This window comes from Martes martes, assembly GCF_963455335.1.
Source record: "Martes martes genome assembly, chromosome: 2".
In the NCBI taxonomy this organism is placed as follows: Eukaryota; Metazoa; Chordata; class Mammalia; order Carnivora; family Mustelidae; genus Martes; species Martes martes.
In genome coordinates this window covers 182,488,116-182,509,943 of record NC_137889.1, presented here as the reverse complement: position 1 = coordinate 182,509,943, position 21,828 = coordinate 182,488,116, and the positions used below count along the sequence as shown (strand labels likewise).

Sequence of the window (21,828 nt, the reverse complement as noted above, 5' to 3'; positions counted from 1 at the left end):
TTGTATAATTTTTTTGCATCCCAGAGGATTTGAGGCAGGTGAAGATGGCTTAGACTTTTTTCCAGAAGCATCTTTTATAGAACAGGGAATTTCATTAGAATTGGGAAACGCACTTGGATATCTCCATTTACACATCGATAGTGCAATATGGCCAGTGCCATGGGAAAATGGAGACTACGTCAAAATAACGTATGTCATTCCTGGACTGCACAATATTTGAGAATTTTTTTTTTGCCCAGGGTGAGCACAGTCCAAGATAGAATTCTGTGCCCTCCTCCTTCCTCTGCAGACTTCGAAAGAGACAAGGCTCAGATCTTCGAGAATTTCTGGCTCCTTTTGATCTGGCAGTCTTGGGAGATCAGGCTTTCTCAGAAGATTGCAAGGATTTCCTGCTTTTAGCCTGTCTGGAAATACTACAAGATGAACCTCTCCCATCGTATCTCGTTATTTCCTTCTCCCCAAGTCAGGAAACCTGAAGACATGTGAAAATTCATTTCACGAGTTACAGTAAATATTTCATTTTGAGAGGATGGGTGGTTGTTTGGGTTTCTTTTGTTTATTTCCTTTTTTTGGAATACTGAAATAGAACTGATTTACTGAATAGCTTTAGTCTTACGTAAGGGGTTAACTTAGCTTCCAAGGACTTGTTCTGTAAGCAAGCTTGGTAATATTTCATAGTATGTGGATAAAAGTAGGTAATATTCAGAAGTAGCAATCCCTGGCACTGTTTATTTATGCATTGCCTGTCTTTGGGTATACCATTAAATTCTGCTTCCTGTCTAAGCCTCATGTTCTAGGAGATGAGCTGTCCAAGATTTTTGTCCTGAGGTTTAACAATGAGAAAGAAAGCACTGAAGTATTCCTTATGGACGGCCCTTTAATGTCCCTTCTGGTCCCTACCTTGCTTCCTTAGTCTTCTGACCCCATTCCCTCCAGCAATGGATGGGGCCAGGAAGTGGGTCTTGGCCTCATAAGATAATGGCTATGGCATGTGGTGGGCTGGATTGGCTGCCTTTCTGTGCTTTCCAGCTGGGAAGGAAATCAAACTTCTGCTGTTGCAGGGAATTAGCTGCCTTTCTCCCTTTGGTTTAATTAACTCTTTCTTTACTTTGACCAGACATACTGAAGAGCTCTGGAAATGCTCGATCAGGTGTGTTGGGCATAGCAGTCTGAATCATTATCTCTGTGAGATTTCAAGTACGATTTCACAGTACAGCGACTCTGTCTCTGGGGAATGGACTATTTTTCCAGAGGTGTATTCACATGTAGAACAATGTTTGAATGACATTAAAATCTCTTTTGTTTTTTTCTCACTTTTTGCCATGGGTTTTTTTTTTTTTTTTTTTTTTTAGTTTTTATCGTTGAAGATTTAATGGTTGCTGAATTTTAAACTGAACTCAAAACCACGGATCGTTATTTTATAAAGAATCTCATACCTAGTGCTCACAATCTTAAAATACCCACATCATTTTTTTTTCTTGAATAATTGAATCAAAAAGTTATTTTCTGCTTATTTTAAAGATCCTTTGGAATCCATTGCTTTATTTTCATGGCCCTTGGACATTATTTGCTTAAAAAGAGAATATGCTTTTTTTTTAAGCATCAATAAAATTCAGTAGGTAAAGTACAGATTTAACTTCAAAATTATTTTAAAATTTAAAAAATTACTTTAAATTAACATACTTGAAAAATATTTAGTGTCTATGAAGAATGTATATGTGTATATGAAAATGTATATGAAAAATGAAGTACGCTCCTTCATTTTGAAAAAAATTATAATGAAAAATGAAGTATGCTCCTTCATTTTGAAAAAAATTATAATGATCCATCTGTTTCAATGTGGAACCTATAAAATATATTCTACTTGTTGATGATCTTAATGAAAGGAGTCAATTTCATTCTAGGAGTTTCTTTCAGATTTTCACACACACACAAACACACATACACACACACCCCCTTTCCGCAGCATATCTTTGGAGCCAGAGATCTACCAGCGGACCAGTCTGTGGATTCCTTTGCCTGCTGTGAAATGTCATTCTCAATCATTTGCTTCTCTGGTTAGAGTTTATGAACTGGAAGCACAATCAACTTTTCGGTAAATGCCATTAACTAAGGGAATTAATTTTTCTTCCAGATTACAGATCTCCATTTATTGCTTCTGTTAGTGACCAACATGAAGTTGTTTACATCACTGAGAAGAAAAACAAAACTGTGGTGATTCCATGTCTTGGGTCCATCTCCAACCTCAATGTATCACTTTGTGCAGTAAGTTACATCTTTTTCAGTCATTTCTCATGTTTTCATAAGGTTAAGCTGGGTAGCCTATATGTAATATATTATCAGCCGTATGTTTTAAAGATCCTCTGGGAAGGGTCAAAAGGATAATAAAACCAGTTTATATTCTTTAGGGATGAATTCTTTAGTGATCATTTTACATGATTTTCACTTTTGGATAGGGCTCTATTCAATATTTGATATTTCTTTTCTACCCAGAGGTATCCAGAAAAGAGGTTTGTTCCTGATGGTAACAGAATTTCCTGGGACAGTAAGAAAGGCTTTACTATCCCCAGCTACATGATCAGCTATGCTGGCATGGTCTTCTGTGAAGCGAAAATTAATGATGAAAGTTACCAGTCCATTATGTACATAGTTGTGGTTGTAGGTAAGTGGACAGTTTCTTTCTGTATCGTTAAATCAGACATTAAAGACTAGCTTCCTATATTAAGATCCTGGAGATTAAGGTATTGGGTGAAGGACAAAGGATATTGAAAAATACATTAATTCAAGATCTAGTGTGGGGCAATCCATTACATCTACTCTTCTCTACTAAATAAACCTATGCACAATTGAGTTTTTCTATTTTCTTGCCAAAAGCAAGGATGGAAAAGAGTGTTATTATTGGAGCATATTTTATGGAAAATTCAATGTTAAGAACATTGCTTGGCATCAGTTCTTTTAATTATACCTATTTTATGGAAAGCTCTATAATTTACTAAGGATGGCTTTGTTGGCTATTGAGTATTCACAAATACTGCTTTTCTAGCCACTGAGCTACATCTTGGAGATGTAGTTTTGCTTTGTAAGTCTCTGTAGTTTTGCTTTGTAAGTCTCCGTAGGCCATTTTGCTGGGGGGTACCAAGTATTGGTGAGGCCCTCAGGGAAAAAAGATGTGGCACATTTTGAAGTTGCATCACTTTTGAAAAAATACATGCTAAGTTATAGATTTGTTTTCTCTTTCTCTGTGTTTTCAATTTCCTTGCTCCAGGGTATAAGATTTATGATGTGGTTGTCAGCCCCCCTCTTGAAGTTGAGCTGTCTGTTGGAGAGAGGCTTGTCTTAAACTGTACAGCAAGGACTGAACTAAATGTGGGGATTGATTTCAACTGGGAATACCCTTCTTCAAAGGTAACACTAATAATTCAAAGCCAGGCCTCTCAATACTTTGATAATAAGCCGCGATGGAGTTGGCTTGATAGATAGGGACCTCTCTGGCCAGATAAAATGTAAGGCCCTTAACTCTCTCTCTCTCTCTCTCTCTCTCTCTGTCTGTCTCTCACACACACACACACACACACACACACACACACACACACACAGTTTAAAAGAACTGAAGAACATATAGCATCCATGGAAAACGAATGCAACGCCAAGAACTTGGTCCCACTCTGCTACCATCAGGCTGTGAAGATGAATTTTCTCTAGGTTACATCTTTTCAGGTTGCATTATTTCTCTGTGGTCCAAAGTCTTTGTTCTATTTTCCCTCTAAGGGAATTTGTCTTCGAGAGAGGGCATAAAACCCACTTCTCCTTAAGCAGTGGTCATATTTGCTTGTGTTTCTGCAGTACATATCCATCTCGTCTTTAAAAACCTTAATTCAGTTGGTCCCATTTATTTCTCCTGAAACCAAATATATTGGTTGTCTAGATGTTATGAAATGTTCTGAGGTCCCTTATTTTTGGCATGAATAGTGTTCTCCAAGGGCCAAGGCTTAATCTTGTGGGTATCTAAAAGCTACCAGGTAATATTGTGCTGGACTTTGAAAGTTCAGTGAACTCTTTTTCAGCATCGGCATAAAAAAGTTGTCATCCGGGACCTAAAAACCCAGTCCGGGAGTGAGATGAAGAAATTTTTGAGCACCTTGACTATAGATGGTGTAACCCGGAGTGACCAAGGGCAGTATATCTGTGAAGCTTCCAGTGGGATGATGACCGTGAAAAGCAACACGTCAGTCAGGGTCCACGGTAAGCTAAGATCTCCTTTGGAGTTACGCAGTACCTTGAAAAGTGAGATAATTTAAATAAATTTAGGTCGGCTAGTGATTCCTATTTTGTTCATTCAGAAGACATTTTTGAGCTCCTGCTAGGGAGACCGTATGACCTAGAGGCCAAAAGCACAATTTCGGTTCAAATCCCAAGTTTAATAATGAGGTGAGCTGGTACAGTAAGCATTACTAAGTTTTACTTGTGATTGTTGTTGATGCTACGATTAGTAGTATAATAAGCAAAGTATTATGATCTAAGATAGTTTTTAAATTTTCATTTTATGACAAGGCTGAGAGGCCTGTGTTTATTCATGGGCTTTGTAATTGGGGAGGCCTGGATTTAATTACTGTCTTTGGGGCTTTGAACAAATAACCTAATTTCTCATTTATTCTCTTCCACTTATAATAATGTCACATAATAACACATAAATGTCTCAGTTTAGGTGATAATTCATGTGGCCCCCAACTTATAGGCCTCGGTAAAGATTTTGGATTTTATAATATGGGAATTCATAGAAGGGTTTGAGCAGAGACATGCTCTGGGTTTATGTTTTTGTAGGATTACTATGTATTTTTTGAGAAATACTTTAGGGAAGTAAGGGCAGAAGTAGGGACACCAGTGGGGGGCTAGTTGCAGGCATCCAGGTGAGAGATGGCAAGTGGCTTAGGGAAATGATCTGATTCTGGATATATTTTTGAAGATAGAGCCAGCTGGATCTGCCTTTTGACTCAGTGGCTGTGGGGGGTGGGGGAAGAGAAAAAGAATAGAAGATGATTTCAATTAGTGTGAGCTAGTGAGTGAATGGTGGTTTTATTTACTGAGATAGGGAAGACTGACAGGAAAGTAAGATTTGGAGAAACAGTGTTAGGTCTGTTTATTTGGACATGCCCACTAAGCACCCAAATAGAGATATTTAATATATACACCTTGAACCCAGAGAAGTCAGAGGAAGAAATACAAGTTTAGTAGTAATGTGGATGGCACTTTATGGCTGAGCCTGGAGGAAGGTGTAGCTAAAGAGAAGTGGCTGAGGACTGAGTCCTGGGACATGTGGCGGGAAGGGATAGGGTACCATGGGAATAGAGAAGGAGCTTCCTAAGGTCCCTGGAGGACTTGGAGAAGGCTTCCCAGAGGAGCAAACTCTTGAACTGAAACTTGAGCAGTCAGTAGGCTTGCACTGTGCACCTGGAGAGAGAGGAAAGCAAATGCAGAGGCCAGTTGTGTGGGAGAAGCCGGACGGCGACCAAGGAAAGGAAGTGTGGGGAAATCCCTGCCCCGTGGCAACTCAGACTCCCCAGATCTTTGACTCTTCACTCGACATGAAAAACTAAAGCAATGACCATTTATAATAAGTTGACATTTATGAGAATAATTATTTGTATTTTCTTCCAGAAAAACCTTTTATTGCTTTTGATAGTAGCATGGAATCTTTGGTGGAAGCCACAGTGGGAGACCGTGTTAAAGTCCCTGTGAAGTACCTTGCTTACCCTACCCCCGAAATAAAATGGTAAGTATTGCAGATAAATGCAAAGCGTTGTTCCCCCTGAAAGCAAACCCTTAAATTAAACTAATTCCTGGGAATTTTTTTCCTCCAAGGTATAAAAATGGAAAACCCATTGAGTCCAATCACACAATAAAAGGGGAGAAGGAACTGGTTATTACGGAAGTGAGTGAAAAAGATACAGGAAATTACACTGTCATCCTCACAAACCCCATGTCAAAGGAGAGACAGAGCCACATGGTATCTCTGGTTGTGAATGGTGAGTTTACTCAGTTTTCCTTTTCTGCCCAAAATTAATTATAAATAGTACGATTATATCTTCTAAAACAGCCAGGCCACCTTTCCTTTGTCACCTGTCACTTCATTCCCATCATGAATAGGCTCCTATTTTTAAAAATGACCTAGAGCAGTGGAGTTGAAATGGGGTGTAGGGCAGTGCGCTCTGGATATGTTTGCCTAAGAGGCCGTGTAAATGGACTGTTTGGTGTCAAGTGCGGTATTCACATAGATGATAGACTTGATGGCTATATGCTGTGAAATAAGAATGCCTACAGGGACAGTTGTTGTACTACATTTGATCTTATCTCATGAAACTGTCTCATGAAATTGCACCTGGCATGCAAATGTGCAAGAGTCTTTTTGAATTTTGTGGGAAGCTGCTAGTATGATGCAAAGACAGGTTCCAACTCAGAAGGCTTTTGCAGGTTGACATCGTTGGCTTCTTGGAACTTAATTTTTTTTTTCTTAAACAGGAGTCTAAGATCTATCTGACTCTGAGGCTATAAAGGGAAGATACTAAGTTTTCTATTTAAGGATGACTTGAACATTGTTTTTCCAAACTGAAAGTGTTCTGGGTGGGGAATAAAACAGTATCCTGGTCAAGTAAGTGTAGGAGATATTAAGTCAATGTACAACAGGTGTCTTTATAGCAGGACTTATCAGGACCTTTATTTAAATGTGTTCATGTATATTGCCATTCTCCAGGGAAAGAGACGTAGAGTATGGAGGGTTTGACAAAGATATTTGACCAGAGCATCCCCCTCCCACCCTGGAAATCCGTTAATCTCTTGCCCCAAACACAGTTTGGGACATGCTTTTCTGTTAGAATTCTTTGTTCTCCATATCGGCATGGCATATGAAAACTTCAGGATCTTCTTTTGTAAATTAAAGTGTTTCCCTATATATCCTGCCACCACTCTGTATGTCTGCTGAGCTTTGCTTCATTTCTTTTCTGGGACATCAGCTCCAGGGAGTATTTTAAAGGGAACAGGCTCCAGAAATGTCACTCAGAAGCCACTCAGGAGTAAGACACTGGGGACTGGAGAGAAGCTGGAAAGCTAACGAGTAGGGTAGAGAGAAGAAGATGAACACAAAATAAAGTTGTAAAAATGGGCATTGTATATAACCCCATCTCAAGAATTCATGAAGTCACTAAACATTTGATTCACCCTAGCATTTACCCTGCTATATAAGATAAACATAAAAAGTCAAAATTTGAGAGTATAATTTGAGGCTTTAAAGTTGATAGCGATGGGGGAATAGTTTTGCATTAATGACTTTGGAACCAAAAAAAAGAAAAAAAAAAGGAAAGAGAGAATAAAAGTGAGAAAGAGGGAGGGGGGAAGGGGGAGGGAAGGAGGGAAGGAAGTGGAAGAAGGGGAGGGAGAAGGAGAGAAGCAGGTTCCCTTGGGCAAGTCATTTAATGTTTCTGTTTCGTTTTTCTCCTTTTTGATTAAGTGAATTAATCTATGCAGCGCACTGGTAACAATGGCTAGCACTTCACGAACGTTATTTGCTGTGCTAGTCACCATGAGTTTCTCTCTTTCTGATCTTTTGCGATTGGGAGCACAAGGAGAGTCATCCCCATCACGCAGCCTGAGAAAAACTGAGGCAGAGGGTGGACGGTACTTGCACACAGTCCTCCACTTACGAGGAAGGTGGTTGTCACTAGAAGTCATATCTCCCATGTCGCAGTCTAGATGCTCTTTGAAAAAGAGACAGGGGGTGAAATCATATGCTTATAGAAACATAGGCTTCAGTTCATGAAAACTTCCACTTCCTGTTCCTCAAAGTGGATTGACAATTAAAACGTGGCTTCCCCCGTGTCCAGTCCCACCGCAGATCGGTGAGAAGTCCCTGATCTCTCTGGTGGATTCTTACCAGTACGGCACCACACAAATGCTGACGTGCACGGTCTACTCCGTCCCACCGCCGCATCACATTCGCTGGTATTGGCAGCTGGAGGAGTGCGCCTACAAGCCCGCGTGAGTAGCCCCCGTCCTCTTTTTTCCTGCTCTTGTGCATTTCTTGCAGCTACGCTGTGGTATAATGCCATTCCACCCCGAGAAGGCCCTTCCTAAGAAAGTTATGCCCCGAGTTACACTTTTACTCTCCTTCCGTCTTTCTCCATGTCTTACATTTTAGGACGTGTCTTTCCTTGGGGTGTCCCACCTTGAGATCAGCTCGCTTTCTCTTCCTAGCTTAGCCCTGGTGTGCAGACCCCTCCGAATGCAGGCTCTTTGCTCACGTTGCCAGTTGCTAATCTTTGGTGTTTTTCCTTATACCAGTCAACTGGTGGGTACCGCTCTCTCTCCTTCTTATCTGGGAGAAGGTCCATCTCAGAGGAAGAGCTGATGGATCTGAGGGAGCTGCAGACCTGGCTGCAGCCTTTGGATTCTCAGGCCCGGCTTATCAGGTCCTCACACAAGTCCCGACATCCTTAGGAAGACAAAACAACAAGCCACCCACCACCACCCCGAGCAGTTCACTTCCTGTTGTTGTTTTTGAGATGGCCACTACTAGTTTCTTCCTCAGACGCTGACCGTTTCCTACACAAAGGCCACAGTCCCAGGGAGATTACTTTAAGAAGCCCAGTGACTTCTTAGTTTCCTTGTCTTGCTTTGAACTAAATTAACTTGAATTGTCTTGTCGATTCAATTTATGAATGGAGGTTTGTTCCCAGAATAGCTGTTTCCCTCCTGTATCCTGGAAGAATCTACCTAGAACCTCTTCCTTCTTTGCTGAGGCCTATTTTTAATTGGCGCCAAATTGTGTAATGCGGTAGGGTGCGCTGAAAGTTACTTCTAAGAACATAATAACCAACCTCAGACTCCTTTCCTTGCTGTGGATTTGAACTAAAGAAAAATTAAGTCATAATAAGACCTGTTATTTCTTCCTTATAGCCACGCTGTCTTAATGACAAGCCCACATACTTGTAAAGGATGGAGAAATGTGGATGACTTCCAGGGGGGAAATAAAATTGAAGTCAACAAAAATCAATTTGCCATAATTGAAGGAAAAAACAAAGTGAGTTTGAAGTTCTTTAATTTGAAAGTCTCTCTGTCTTTCTTTTCTGGAAGGAGAGAAGGATGGCATGGAAGCACGAGGTCAATCTTATGTGAGGGATACCGGAGATTGATAGTCACATTAATTGTACGATAAAATACTAACATATTAAGTTAGTTTGAAAAGACCACTGACTTTTAGAAGTGCCATCGACTTAATAATATCTTACCAGGGGATGGTAAAACACGTGTGCCGTTAAATCTGTATGTCTGTCGTAAGGTGATTCTGATTTTACAAATACGGAAGTGAGAAAATGCATACAGTGTTAAAACACTTTATTTCCTTTTCGTTTTCCAACGTCTGTTTTGTGTAATGCATGAACCACACAAGTGTACTTATAATTGTGTGGATTTGAGAGAGGTCAGTGCAGTCGTATGAATGGAGTACGCAGGTCTCACTGGTTGAATTTTAGTCTGAATTCATGTGCATAAACACAGCCTCCATTGTTTATGGCCTGGATTTTCCTTTTTTATTTTTAAATAGACTGTAAGTACCCTTGTTATCCAAGCGGCAAATGTGTCAGCTTTGTACAAATGTGAAGCCATCAACAAAGTTGGGCGAGGAGAGAGGGTGATCTCCTTCCATGTGACCAGTAAGTACCACGCTGTGTGTGGGGTGGGGGGGTGTTGGGTCTCTCACCAGCTGGGCGCTAAGCTCTCTGATACTCTGTGGTCCTTGCCATTCCTGAGTGGCAGGGTGTTACAGGAGAGGACTTGGACTGATTCTGGCTGCTTTCGTTCGTAAATGAAGACTCCTCCGCTAGCTCTTGGGCTCATGTGAAGTCAGTGCAACTGACACTCCCATTCCCTCAGGGGAGAGAATGGTTTCACATTGTTTTTAGCCACAAGTCCTACATCATAATTATGTCTCCACCATCCAAGTGTAACACAGCACTTGGCTTCTTGGGGTTCCTTCAGGGGGGCTTGGTGCTGAACAGTTGACAGCATTGAGTTTTCTGGAGGGAATTATAATGGCATAGGGACAGTTTCCTCCCAATGCTGCTGATTCTGCCTGTTCATCTTAGTTTTATGGATAAGCTTTAGCTGACTGGACTAGGTGAAAGAGTTCAGTCTGAGCTAATTTGTTTTCATAAATACAGCTTTAATGTCATTGAGTGTGATTTGTCAATGAGGAACTAATTTTTTAAGTTCCATGTTATAATTATCTGCTTTGAATATGTTTCGGATTTTTTTGTCAACCTCAAAAACTGTGTTTAGAGCTCAAAGTGGAGATTTGATGTGTATCTGTGGACTGCATCTTGGTAAAATAATACATTTTGGGGCCAGCACTGTCTAGTTTGATTATTTCCTTGTATTACATTGCCTGGGATTGCTAGAGCTTCACTTTTCTTGATGCTTTATAGCAGTCTGAAGACAACAAGGAGAGAATCGTGTGTTGCCCAAATTAAATCATCATTTTCTAACCATGGGTTTTATATTTCAGGGGGCCCTACAGTTACTTTGCAACCTCACGCCCAGCCAACTGAGCAGGAGAGTGTGTCTTTGAGCTGCTCTGCAGACAGAACTATGTTTGAGGACCTCACGTGGTATAAGATTAGCTCACAGGCTCTGCCAAGCCATGCGGGAGAGTTGCCCACACCTGTTTGCAAGAACTTGGATGCTCTTTGGAAAATGAATGCCACCAAGTTCTCTAATGGCACACGTGACATTTTGATCATGAAGCTCCAGAATGCATCCTTGCAGGACCAAGGAGACTATGTGTGCTTTGCCCAGGACAGGAAGACCAAGAAAAGACATTGCGTGGTCCGACAGCTCACAGTATTAGGTAGGGAGGCAATTCGGGGTCATCAAAGACAGTTGGAATGCCTTCAATGTAGTGCTCTCAGGGACTATAAGAAGATTACTGTCCTATAGGAGCTTCTGAAGTAGACTGGTGCACACTTACCTATTCACTGAAGGTTCTTGAGGCAGAAAGAGGCGGATAGTGGTGAAATGATGTACTAAAGAGAGAAAATAACATGTTTCTTTCCAGCTCTGATGATAGGATTTCACTACTGTCTACAAGGGATTAGCTTAAACTGGGAAAATTCCTGCTTCACTCTGGACATTCGTATATTTCAGTAGACACATATTCATGGAATGCCTACTGTGAGCTAAGAAGTTTTCAGAAGTTCACAGTGGTGAGTAGGTAGACGAGGTGAGAACGTAGGCAACCACTGGGCAGTCGTGGCACACTGAGGTCTCTGTGTCCATGAGGACAGGAATTGTTTTCTGTCTTACTCCTTGCTGTAGCTCACATCATAGAACATAGTGACACATACTAGGTGCTCAGTAAGGTGTCTGCCACATGAAGAGTATGATTATGGGGTTGTTTAGGACATGTGAGAGTCCATGGGAGTGCTGTTACATTCACTGCCTGTCCCTCTGGGTCATCCTATGTAGTCCAGCATAGAGATCTAGGGGATGATCATTTTAATGAGCAGGGAGCTTTGTAAATTCCCCAGGGAGCCACTCTCCACACCTCATCTAACCTGTGTCTTGCACAAAAGCTATGTAGTCATGCCTCTGTCTCTGGGGAAATCGGACAAATTTAGGAAGATCACTTTGGGTCCACTCTCTCCATTTTCTCCTCTCTTTAGTGTGCCTTCCCAGGAGACATGTGTTGTCTGATTTTACTCGTAAGAAGGGAAACAAACTGCCCAAGTGAATGAATCTATACCAAGGTTTTAGAGGAATAGTATCTTCCTCAGAGGGCTTGGCATATTTTAAGAGGCATCTTCAGACAGACTGTAGGATAGTGTTTGCTAGTGTTAAGACTCAGATGTTAAAAGAAGGAAAATTTTGGAGTGAAGTCATTCCCAGGGCCCTTCTTATCATATCACATATATGACCATGTGTTTTCTGTTCACCTTGGTGACCAGTGTGGTCTCAAAGTAATAGAAGAATTCAGAGAGAGACGCGAAGGAAGACATGCCCGGGAAATTAGTGCTCACATTGAACTGGTGTGCTTCTCTAATGACTCCCAAGTTATTTTCCTAAAATTATTCTTAGAATAGACTAGAGCCCAGGACATTTGCTTAAACCCCAATGTGGTTCACCACTGGGGTAATCTCATTTTGTTAAATGTTAAAGTGGATCCTTTCAGCAAGATTCCTTTTGATTGCTTTAGACAAGATATTTCTATAAACCTTTGATGGAAGGGCAAATCTCAAGTTTTGCTGTACATTGAAAGAAATACCCATGGGCTTAATTTTCTTGAAACCTTTGACTTTCTTTAGGGATGGTTGTCTTGCTCATTTGTGTTTTAGTGGAAATGGCACTGGACTAGTCCTTTAGGTTTGCCAGATTCTATTATTAGTTCAAACACTTATTTAGTTACAGGGACTTGGACAAGTTGTTTACCCCCTGAACCGCAGTTTTTTTTTCATCTGTGAAATACGATTAATATTCTTGTCCATTCTAAGATTGATAGGGAGCAACAGAAATAGTATAAGTGAGTTTTGTAAAAAGTGCCAAATAAATATAAGGCATTCTTTGTTGAATTACACTGAAGTTTCACACTTTCCAAGAGAAACATGGTGGAATTCAGGGGTGTCACTGGCTAGAACTTTCATGGGAGGGAAAGTTTCTCCTTGGGGAAGCTGTGTCTAATTAGAGGGAAAAAACCATAAAAGTGACAACCTTTATTTTGTGATGTGACAACCAGTTAGAATCACTAATAGGAATGTTCAAAGGGAGGTAGTGATCCTATCTCAACCATCCTGACTTGTTCCGTTTCACTTTACTCAGTGACCAATGGTACTGTCATCAACTTCTGTGTATTTGCAGTTTAGTAAATCAACAGCCTACTGTTTATGAAGTTTACACTGTTTATTAGTTTACCATTTCAAAAGTTATAACTAAACATGTGATTTTGTGTGTGTGTGCATAGAGCGTGTGGCACCCATGATCACTGGAAACCTGGAGAATCAGACTACAAGCATTGGTGAAACCATCGAAGTTTCATGCACCACGTCTGGGAATCCCCCTCCACAAGTTACATGGTTTAAAGATAATGAGACACTTGTAGAAGACTCAGGTGAATAAAATATGTCTGTCTCTCACTGGTTGCAGAATTCTCCTGGAGACATGCCCTAAACCCCATATTATGTCTTGATTTGTTTTAGATAGTTAAAAAAAAAAAAAAGCAAATTAGTGTCCATTGTCTGGCTCATTTTCTAGACTCCGAATTAAAGTATTTAGAGCCTTGTTGAATTCTCAGGGAAGCCGGGGGTGATGAGTCAACAATGTATCCTATACCACTCCTTGGAATTAGACACTAGTCCAAGGAAAGGGCACCATTTTATATTTTTAGATTTTTTTTCCTGAAAAACTCCACCAGATAACATCACAAATAGAAACAATCATTTTTTTCTTATCTCTTAGGTATTGTACTGAAGGATGGGAACCGGAACCTAACCATCCGCAGGGTCAGGAAGGAGGACGAAGGCCTCTATACCTGCCAGGCATGCAGTGTTCTTGGGTGTGCAAAAGTGGAGGCATTTTTCATAGTAGAAGGTCAGTGGAGTTGCATGGACACGTCAGGTGGTTTTAAAAACTCAGCTTGTATTGTATATATACTCACACACTTTGGGTGATTTTTGATAATCTTTGTACTTTGTATATGTTCTCCTCTAAGTACATATTATTTTAACCAGAAGCCATAATCAATGTTATTTTAATTCTGCTCGGATCACATTTCTTATCCTTGCAGTTCTCACTTTGGAAAAATTCTTAGCCTGACAGGTGGAATACCTACCTTGCCTTTATTTTTTTCTTCATTGAATGGCTCGGTTACCTTGTTGTGGAAGCAATACCCCTATATTTACTTGGAAAAACATTGGAATTACTGCTCAACCATCAAAATCAATGCTATCCAGATAATCACAAGGGTTCACGGTTTTCCTTGGACTACAGACAATTAAAATTTATCTGTGAACAATAGACCCTTGCTTCTGTGACGTGGAATTTTAGTGTGTCTAAATGTGAAAGGAAACTCCTGTGTGTATGGGGGAGGGAGGTGAAATCTGGCGTTTTCCCAGATGGGAAAGGTAATTTGTGACAGGATATTTTCTCTTCAGAAATGTATTCCTATTTTAAAAAATAATCTATCAGGGGAGCAATGAAACTCTATTATGTGGGTGAAAGGAACGGTATGCAAGGGGAAGAAAGAAGGACGGTACCAGAAGGAATAACTGATGAATTTTTATGAACGCATCCTAACTTGTCTCTCAAAGTCTAGATTTTAGTTCCCGTCATCTGTCAAATCTGTTACATCTTGATGACTTGTTTTCCAATTTGTAGGCTTATTACCATTTCATGAACTGCACTTGCAAAAAAGATTTCAAGTGAGTGAAATAAATAAAAATTTCAAGTGTCATGGTGCTTTTGTCACTTCCCAAGGGGCTTCATGTTGAGGGCAGATCCTAGTGGGGACTTCTAGCTCTCTCCCATGCTCTGCCTCACCTCTGTTGGCTGTTTGCAGTGGGCCACCCGCAGAGCTTACATTTACTTCGTACCCAAAACGGAATACTAAGAAGGAGGGAGAGAGATGTTTAATTCTTCTGTTAAGTTCCCAAAGGTTAACATGGGAATATTAACACACTAATTTATATAGACAATTGAATCTTTGAACTTTTTATATGTATAATGGACTTTTAGAACTCTGTGTATAAAAAGGAAATTATTTCAATAGGACCACCGGGGAAACAGAATCGACTTCCAAGCCATGTTTGGTCCTTGGTTCTCACTGCTAACTCTTACTTGGCTAACTAGTTCATTTCTTGTCCTTCTGCCATTTGAGGCTGCCTTGGGCCACTTGAACAGCTTATTTGATTCACACTGCACTCATCCAATGGGAGGCCCTAGGTGATAATTGCTTCCTTATCACCTCTTTGCTAATCACTCCTAGTTGAAAGCCTCCTCTGGCATTTAATTTCTTCCACTCAGAGCTGTCCTCTGGAGCCCTGAGCATCTGCAGCTTTCCTTGCCGACCTCTGCCTTACCTTTCATGGGTGGTTTCAACTCATTTTATCACCAGGCCACGAGGGATGCTCTCTTCTCAGCTTTCTCTCTTTTCTTAACTCAGGCTCCTGCCACACAAGTGCAGGGTAGTGTGATGGCTAACTGGTGTTGGACGGACTTTGTTTAACTCTTGACCATTCCCCCCAACTTTCTGTGTGCCCTTAATGAAGGAGCTTAACCTCTCTGAGCTTGTTTCTCCATCTGAAAGCTGAGTGTTGTTGAGAAGATTAAGTGGGATGGTGTATTTCAAGTGATGAGCACCTAGGGGTTGCATGGCAACCTATCACTCACTGGCCACTTGTCTTCTCACGTTATCCTTTCTCAGACTCTATACAGATGAAAACAGACTATCTGTGTAAAACCAGACTTTCATTTTCCCCAGAAAGAGGTCACTATAAATTATTCTAGAACTTACTGTGAATTAAAACATACTTCTTTTCTTCCCTGTAGAATGTGATCTGTTTTCTTTCCATTAAAGTCTTCTCTCCCTCCAAACACTTCATATATTTTTCTTGTAAGACATCAAACATTTCAATCCTTGATGTCCTTAATTTCTATCCTTAACTTTGGAATTTTATCGTTGGAAGTTTTCATGGGCAGTGCTTTGCAAACTTTAATTATCCATTAAGAATGTTATAGACTCCCTCCAACTTAGAGACTTGTGACTATTATTGTCTAGGATTTTTTTCCAAGTTGGTAAACTTGAGATCTTGCTTTAGTGTAGAACTTTGTCATCTTATATCAAAAGGTATGAGTTTTCAACTGTTGATGCTCATTCAATTTCATCTTTCCAGGTGCCCAGGAGAAGACGAACTTGGAAGTCATTATTCTAGTAGGCACAGCAGTGATTGCCATGTTCTTTTGGTTATTACTTGTCATCGTTCTACGGACCGTTAAGCGGGTAACAAAATCATTTCCCTTCCATCCCGTGTACGTTGGTTTTCATGATTAATGAAAGCTGACTGGGGCTCTTTGAGTTGTTTCTTCCCATTGTTATTGGCTCAATGGGCACAATTTTATTTCAATACAATAACATTCTTTCCCACTTTCTTTTGGCTGGACCACTGGGCTTTAATTGATAGAAGCCACTAGAGGAGACAAAGGCTTGGACTGTCTAGTGTAATTAAGATTTAAGTACTTCATTCTGAGCTCATTTGGGGTTGAGAGGACACTGGGTACAGGATTATAATAGGACTTACTCTCAAACTTCATGAGTTTTATTTGAGAATGAGACATCAGGAATGGGGCTTCTATAAACAACAATAATAAGCACACAAAAACAACAGCCAGACAACAGAGCGTATGTGACTGGAAGGAATAATGCTTTCCAGGCCAATGGAGGGGAACTGAAGACAGGCTACTTGTCCATCGTCATGGATCCAGATGAACTCCCCTTGGATGAGCACTGTGAACGCCTGCCTTATGATGCCAGCAAGTGGGAGTTCCCCAGAGACCGGCTGAAACTAGGTGTGTTTTCAAGTGGTGTTAATTTGATGTTGGGTGTACCAGGATTTCTCTTCCTCCTTTAGGATGATGACAAATCTAGTCTCTTCACATGTTGGATCCAGGTTCAGAATATCCATTCTGTCTTTTGAATTGGAGTAATCATCCTTTTAGTCACTTAGAAGTAGGATCCCTGTACAATTATCCAAAGCAGGACATTTGGAGAGCAAAGGGGGAGGTATTAAATAATGAAGCCAATATAAGGGAGTTGAGCTGGATTCTTCCAAGTTAAACTGGGATGTGTGGTGACCCAATCTAGTCAGAATCTCTGCATGCCACTTTGGTCCTGTAGTAGTCCAAGTCTGTTTTGTTTCCTGTCATCACTGACTGTAGGTAAACCTCTTGGCCGTGGTGCCTTTGGCCAAGTGATCGAAGCAGATGCCTTTGGAATCGACAAGACAGCAACTTGCAAGACAGTGGCCGTCAAAATGTTAAAAGGTAAAGGCAAAATTATATGGTGATATATCCCTCTCTCTGTTTCGTCTGGTCTGTAAACATGATGAAAGCCTTGTATCAGCACCTTTGTGGTTAGGTGAGCCCACTAGCCAAGTGTGCAGCTGGCTTAGGTGATACCTTTGTACAGATTGGGGAAAAGTTCCTCTTTTATAGCCTCCTGTCACGGTGCATGGCCTTGCAGGCAGAGTTGAGGATGGGCTGCAGCTTCACCCACTTTCCCAATTTGCCTGAGAGCCCTTGTGCAGGGCATAGCTTATACAACTGTACTCAGTGTCCTGACTATAGGAAAATAATACCTTGGTTATGTAAAGATTGTTTCTTAATTTATTATGATGCACTAGTGAGATAATCATAGACCATGTAGAGACATGGAAAGAAATTTAATATAATAAGTAAAAATAGTAGAGCACAAAAACAACATGTTTCCTAGAATTGGAATATGTGGAAGATTTTCTCCTATAAAGATAATGGTTGCACTAGGAAAAAAAAGGACCACAGGTGACATGTTAAGAACTAAAAGCTTTACGAACAATGGTTAATCCTAACAGTAATGGAATTCTGGTCTTGTCATTTCAATTTGGGGAGGTGATGCATCTATAGCTGTTGGCTCCAGTTGTGATGTGCTTTCATGATGAGGGCAGTGCCACAGACCCTTGGCCAGTAGGTCGTGTGCATTTCAAAGCCATCTCTCTCCTTTTGCCTATTCTCCCTTGTGGCTAAGGGGGTGTGCAGTTTTGAGGTGGCTCATCAGGGTCTGAGGTGTGGACCGCGTGTGTGAATTAGAGGGAAGTCTACCGGTCTGTGCAGAATCACACTTGCAGTTCTAGCCTCATCAGGCTCTTGTGCCAACTGGCCTTGCCAGCTGGCCCCTGTTAAGTTTCCTGCTTGGCACTGATTGGCGGGAACTTCAGCATAGCCCCTAACACATAAGGGTATTTAATACATGGTGTTGCTTCCTTACCAGGAAGGACTGAAATAATCAGGCCCTAAGAAGCATAGTCAACCTGATATACGAAAATCCAATTTTGTAAGAGAGGAAAATCTGGGCATGATTCCCTTTGCAGATGTATTCCCCACTTTGCAAAAGACTTCACAATGGATTCCTTTAAATATCAAACATTCTGGGTGCACTTAAAGTAAGAATTGGATTTAGAAATGGAAAATATAATTTATACTTGACTTTCAATGTACCTAGGCTGTAAATTTGGTTACAGTTTATTATCCCTAGAGGATAAGTTGCACACATGCGTGCAGTGGGGCACTGATCCTCCTAAGCTAATGCCCACATTTATGATTTCACTCTTTGCCATATATTTGTAGAAGGAGCAACACACAGTGAACATCGAGCGCTCATGTCTGAACTCAAGATCCTCATTCATATTGGCCATCATCTCAATGTGGTCAATCTTCTAGGTGCCTGTACCAAGCCAGGGGGTGAGTATCTGTGGATGGTTCTGGTTGCCCGATGATTTTGGCATATAATTTTCTGCTGGTGTTTCAGGGAAACCACTCAGCTCCCATGGCCTTGATTTCTTTAACTTAGGATACTTTCCCAGATCCCTAGATATAAATATATTTCATGGAGGTTTAATGGGCACTGTAAATTATTCTAGAATTTCCTGTGAATTAAAAAATGCCATCTCACTATACCGCAGTTTGCTCCTTGTGTAAGAGGTTCAGATCAGAAAAGTAAGCTTCTCAAAAAACTTGAAAGCAAAGACCTTAAGAGTAGTTCCCTCTAAAAGGAAATCCTCTTAAGTGATTGTGTTGAAAAGCGAGTGGTTGGATTTTCTTCTGAAATTTTGGTTCATCTTGCTGCGGAATTGCCAGTTAGTAAAAGAAAAGCTACATTATAAGGGCACTGCGACCAGCTGATTTTGATGATCCTGTCCCGGTGAACGTTTGTAGTGTCCTTCTATGATTTTTCTGGTTCATCCATGTGTTAAACACTTGATGAGATACATGAGCAGAAACATTTTCCTTTCTTGACATGCTGTGCTGTCTGCAGGGCCACTCATGGTGATAGTGGAATTTTGCAAGTTTGGAAACCTGTCAACTTACTTAAGGAACAAGAGAAGTGAATTTGTCCCCTACAAGGTATGTCACTGAACTCAGCTCTGACCACATTTGTAAAATGGAGGAAAATACAGGTTAATCTTTCTCTGTTAAAATGCTGTGAAGAACTTGTGAGGAGTTTTAATTTCCTCTTTTACCTGCTGGGGCACATATCTTCTCATGGTTGGTTTTTTGTTTTTGTTTTTGTTTTTGTGACTCTAATCTATTGACCCATTAGAGATGGTGCCTAAGGAGGGGAGAGGGTGGGCACGATTAAGGAAAGGGAAGGATGTCTCTGGATTATTTTCTCTCTCTTCTAGCAGTATTTGGTCCCCTGGAGCGTCAGTCCCTTGGTAAAGAGCACCCTAATGTCCTAATGCCAGAAGCGTGTCTGAAATAGACCTGAAACAAGGTGTTTATCTCTTTAAGCTAAAGAAGAAACTAGGCTTTATGGAAGAAAATCTATTATGTAGAACTCTTTCCCCAAATTCTAGCCCAAAGATTCCATATTCCTGAAACCGATGTCCTTCTTATCTGCTTTTAATAGCTATAATTGTTTTCTAGAGATCTCTTTTGTATTCAAGGAGTGTGTCCATTTGCTTCTTTATAGACCAAAGGGGCACGATTCCGTCAAGGGAAAGAATATGTTGGGGAAATCACTATGGATCCCAAACGCCGCTTGGACAGTATCACCAGTAGTCAGAGCTCAGCTAGCTCTGGATTTGTGGAGGAGAAATCCCTCAGTGACGTGGAGGAAGAGGAAGGTATCTGCCATCGCTTTCTCCACCCTTAACGCGTGCTCTTGCAGGAAAGAGAAGGTGATAGAGTGTTACGAGGAATTCTGTCCTGGGAAAAGTTCAATACTCCCTAATATTTGGAAGAAACCTACATTTCTAGACTGCTTCCATTCAATTTTCCCAAAAGTGAGTTGTGGAGGCCCTCACTAAGCAGCTGTCTAGGTTGCGAGGCAAAGTACGGGGCAAGCCTGAGAAATCCCGGTACCCCAGGCGGGCTCAACAGTCAGCAACAACCAAACTAATGCTTTGAGACTATTGGTTCAGCATCTAGTAGCAGGAGAGGCTCAGTGCTTTGTTCCTTAAGGACAAAGGAGGCTCTCTGACGGTGGAGTAGCCTCCACATTGCCCTAAGCAGTGCAGCTCCACTCTGCCTAAGTCACCCAAACTCTTCAAGGCAGTATAGGGGTTACCTGCTGTTTCTACCCCATTCCAAGGGGCTTATCAAGTCTTTCTTGCAACCGTACTTCCTCAGAGGAGTCCTGGTAAGCATATTTTTCTATATCCAGTTATGCTTCCAGTGATATTTTAGTGTTCTCTGAGTAGAGCTGTGTTCGCAGTCTAATTTCCAGGATTTCTTCCAGCTCCTGGATACACTGTCGATCTGCTTCCCTTAGAAGGAGCAGAGACAGCCCCATGGATATAGAGATGGGGCTTCCTGACATCTGGCTCCTCTTGAGGCATGATCTTAGCAGAACCCAGTCATGCAATAGTGAAAGAAACCTGTCTCCCTTTCCCTAGACATGAGGCTACAGATAGAACTTAAATCTGGCTTCTTTCTCTTAGAAGCCGAGCAGGGTGTACGATGCTGGAACTCAGTCTAGAAGAGTGTGGAGAGGCCATCTAGACCTCATGGAACTGGGTCCGTGCCAAGTGGGGCCCTCTCTGTCTCATCCTTCTCTCTCACAAAATGGTGGCCAGTGGGCTAGAAACCCAAAGGATTGGGGTACTCAACTGGAGAAGAAAGGGTGTGGCCTGGAATTTGTCCTCCATTTCTTCATTTGGAAAATGAAAGGGTTTCACTAATCGTTCACTGAGAGCCCTCTAACCCTAAGCTTAAAAAAATCATTGAGAAAAAGGTTCTCAGTCTTTTTAATACTTACAAGGTTATTATTACAAGTGACTTTTCATTTACTCTGGTATTTGTCTCTAGGAGAGAATCCATGTCTTATCTTATCTGAGTAAGATAGATAATAAGAGTTAAGTGATCATGTTGAAACACCCATTAATGTCTCAGTGTTTATTTGTACCAGTTGCATGGAAATAAATACCACCAATTTACGTAAAACCATCTTTCCCTCGATGTTCCTGTCACCTCTCATTCATATCCTTGAAGGGAAAAGAGCATCCTCGCAGGCCTGTTTCAATGTGTTTACAGCACTTTCTCGGCTTGAAAGTGAGAGAAGTGAATATATTTCTGATATTTTTAGTTATCTGTTGTAGATTATAATTTGACCTTTGGCCTTTGTCCCAGGACAAAGCCTGGAGAGAAAAGATTCAATGACCCTGAATATTGTTGTTTTATTTTTAGAGTTCTTGATATGAAACTATTGTTTATCCCTCTGGGTACATGAAAAAAAAAACCAGTTTAAAACAGCAAACTTAAAAAAGTCCTCTTTCGCTCTCTGCCATCTCTGCCAAATGCACCTCCCTTCTGCCTCCTGGATTTGCTGGTCCAATTTGACTAAGATGGAAAAACCAACATGTTTTGGCTAAGGGGTATGATGAAAGCTAATAATACGAGGATTCAGCAAATTTACAGAAGATACAGGCATTTTTCTCTCTGCTTTTATTTCCAGAAGTCTAACTCCCAAGTGTTAAAATGAAGCTTACTCTAACAAACTTAGAAACAAATAGTTTCTGGGGGCAATACTGATCTCTGTCCTCC

The 21,828-nt window shown here is 40.9% G+C and overlaps 1 protein-coding gene across 2 annotated transcripts in view; it reads left to right on the top strand.

The window, feature by feature from the left end:
• Positions 1-21,828, top strand: part of KDR (kinase insert domain receptor) — a gene marked incomplete at both ends in the record, with an annotated part of 42,850 nt that overhangs the window by 7,423 nt on the left and 13,599 nt on the right. For both annotated transcript variants that reach the window (XM_080795209.1, XM_080795210.1), the window contains 18 exons: positions 2,135-2,265; positions 2,494-2,662; positions 3,266-3,405; positions 4,065-4,242; positions 5,656-5,770; positions 5,860-6,023; positions 7,875-8,028; positions 8,947-9,070; positions 9,593-9,701; positions 10,553-10,894; positions 13,001-13,147; positions 13,495-13,626; positions 15,927-16,033; positions 16,464-16,599; positions 16,969-17,073; positions 18,412-18,525; positions 19,100-19,188; positions 19,757-19,910. In XM_080795209.1, coding sequence (XP_080651335.1) covers positions 2,135-2,265; positions 2,494-2,662; positions 3,266-3,405; positions 4,065-4,242; positions 5,656-5,770; positions 5,860-6,023; positions 7,875-8,028; positions 8,947-9,070; positions 9,593-9,701; positions 10,553-10,894; positions 13,001-13,147; positions 13,495-13,626; positions 15,927-16,033; positions 16,464-16,599; positions 16,969-17,073; positions 18,412-18,525; positions 19,100-19,188; positions 19,757-19,910 — 2,610 coding nt within the window. The remainder of the gene's footprint in view (positions 1-2,134; positions 2,266-2,493; positions 2,663-3,265; positions 3,406-4,064; positions 4,243-5,655; positions 5,771-5,859; positions 6,024-7,874; positions 8,029-8,946; positions 9,071-9,592; positions 9,702-10,552; positions 10,895-13,000; positions 13,148-13,494; positions 13,627-15,926; positions 16,034-16,463; positions 16,600-16,968; positions 17,074-18,411; positions 18,526-19,099; positions 19,189-19,756; positions 19,911-21,828) is intronic.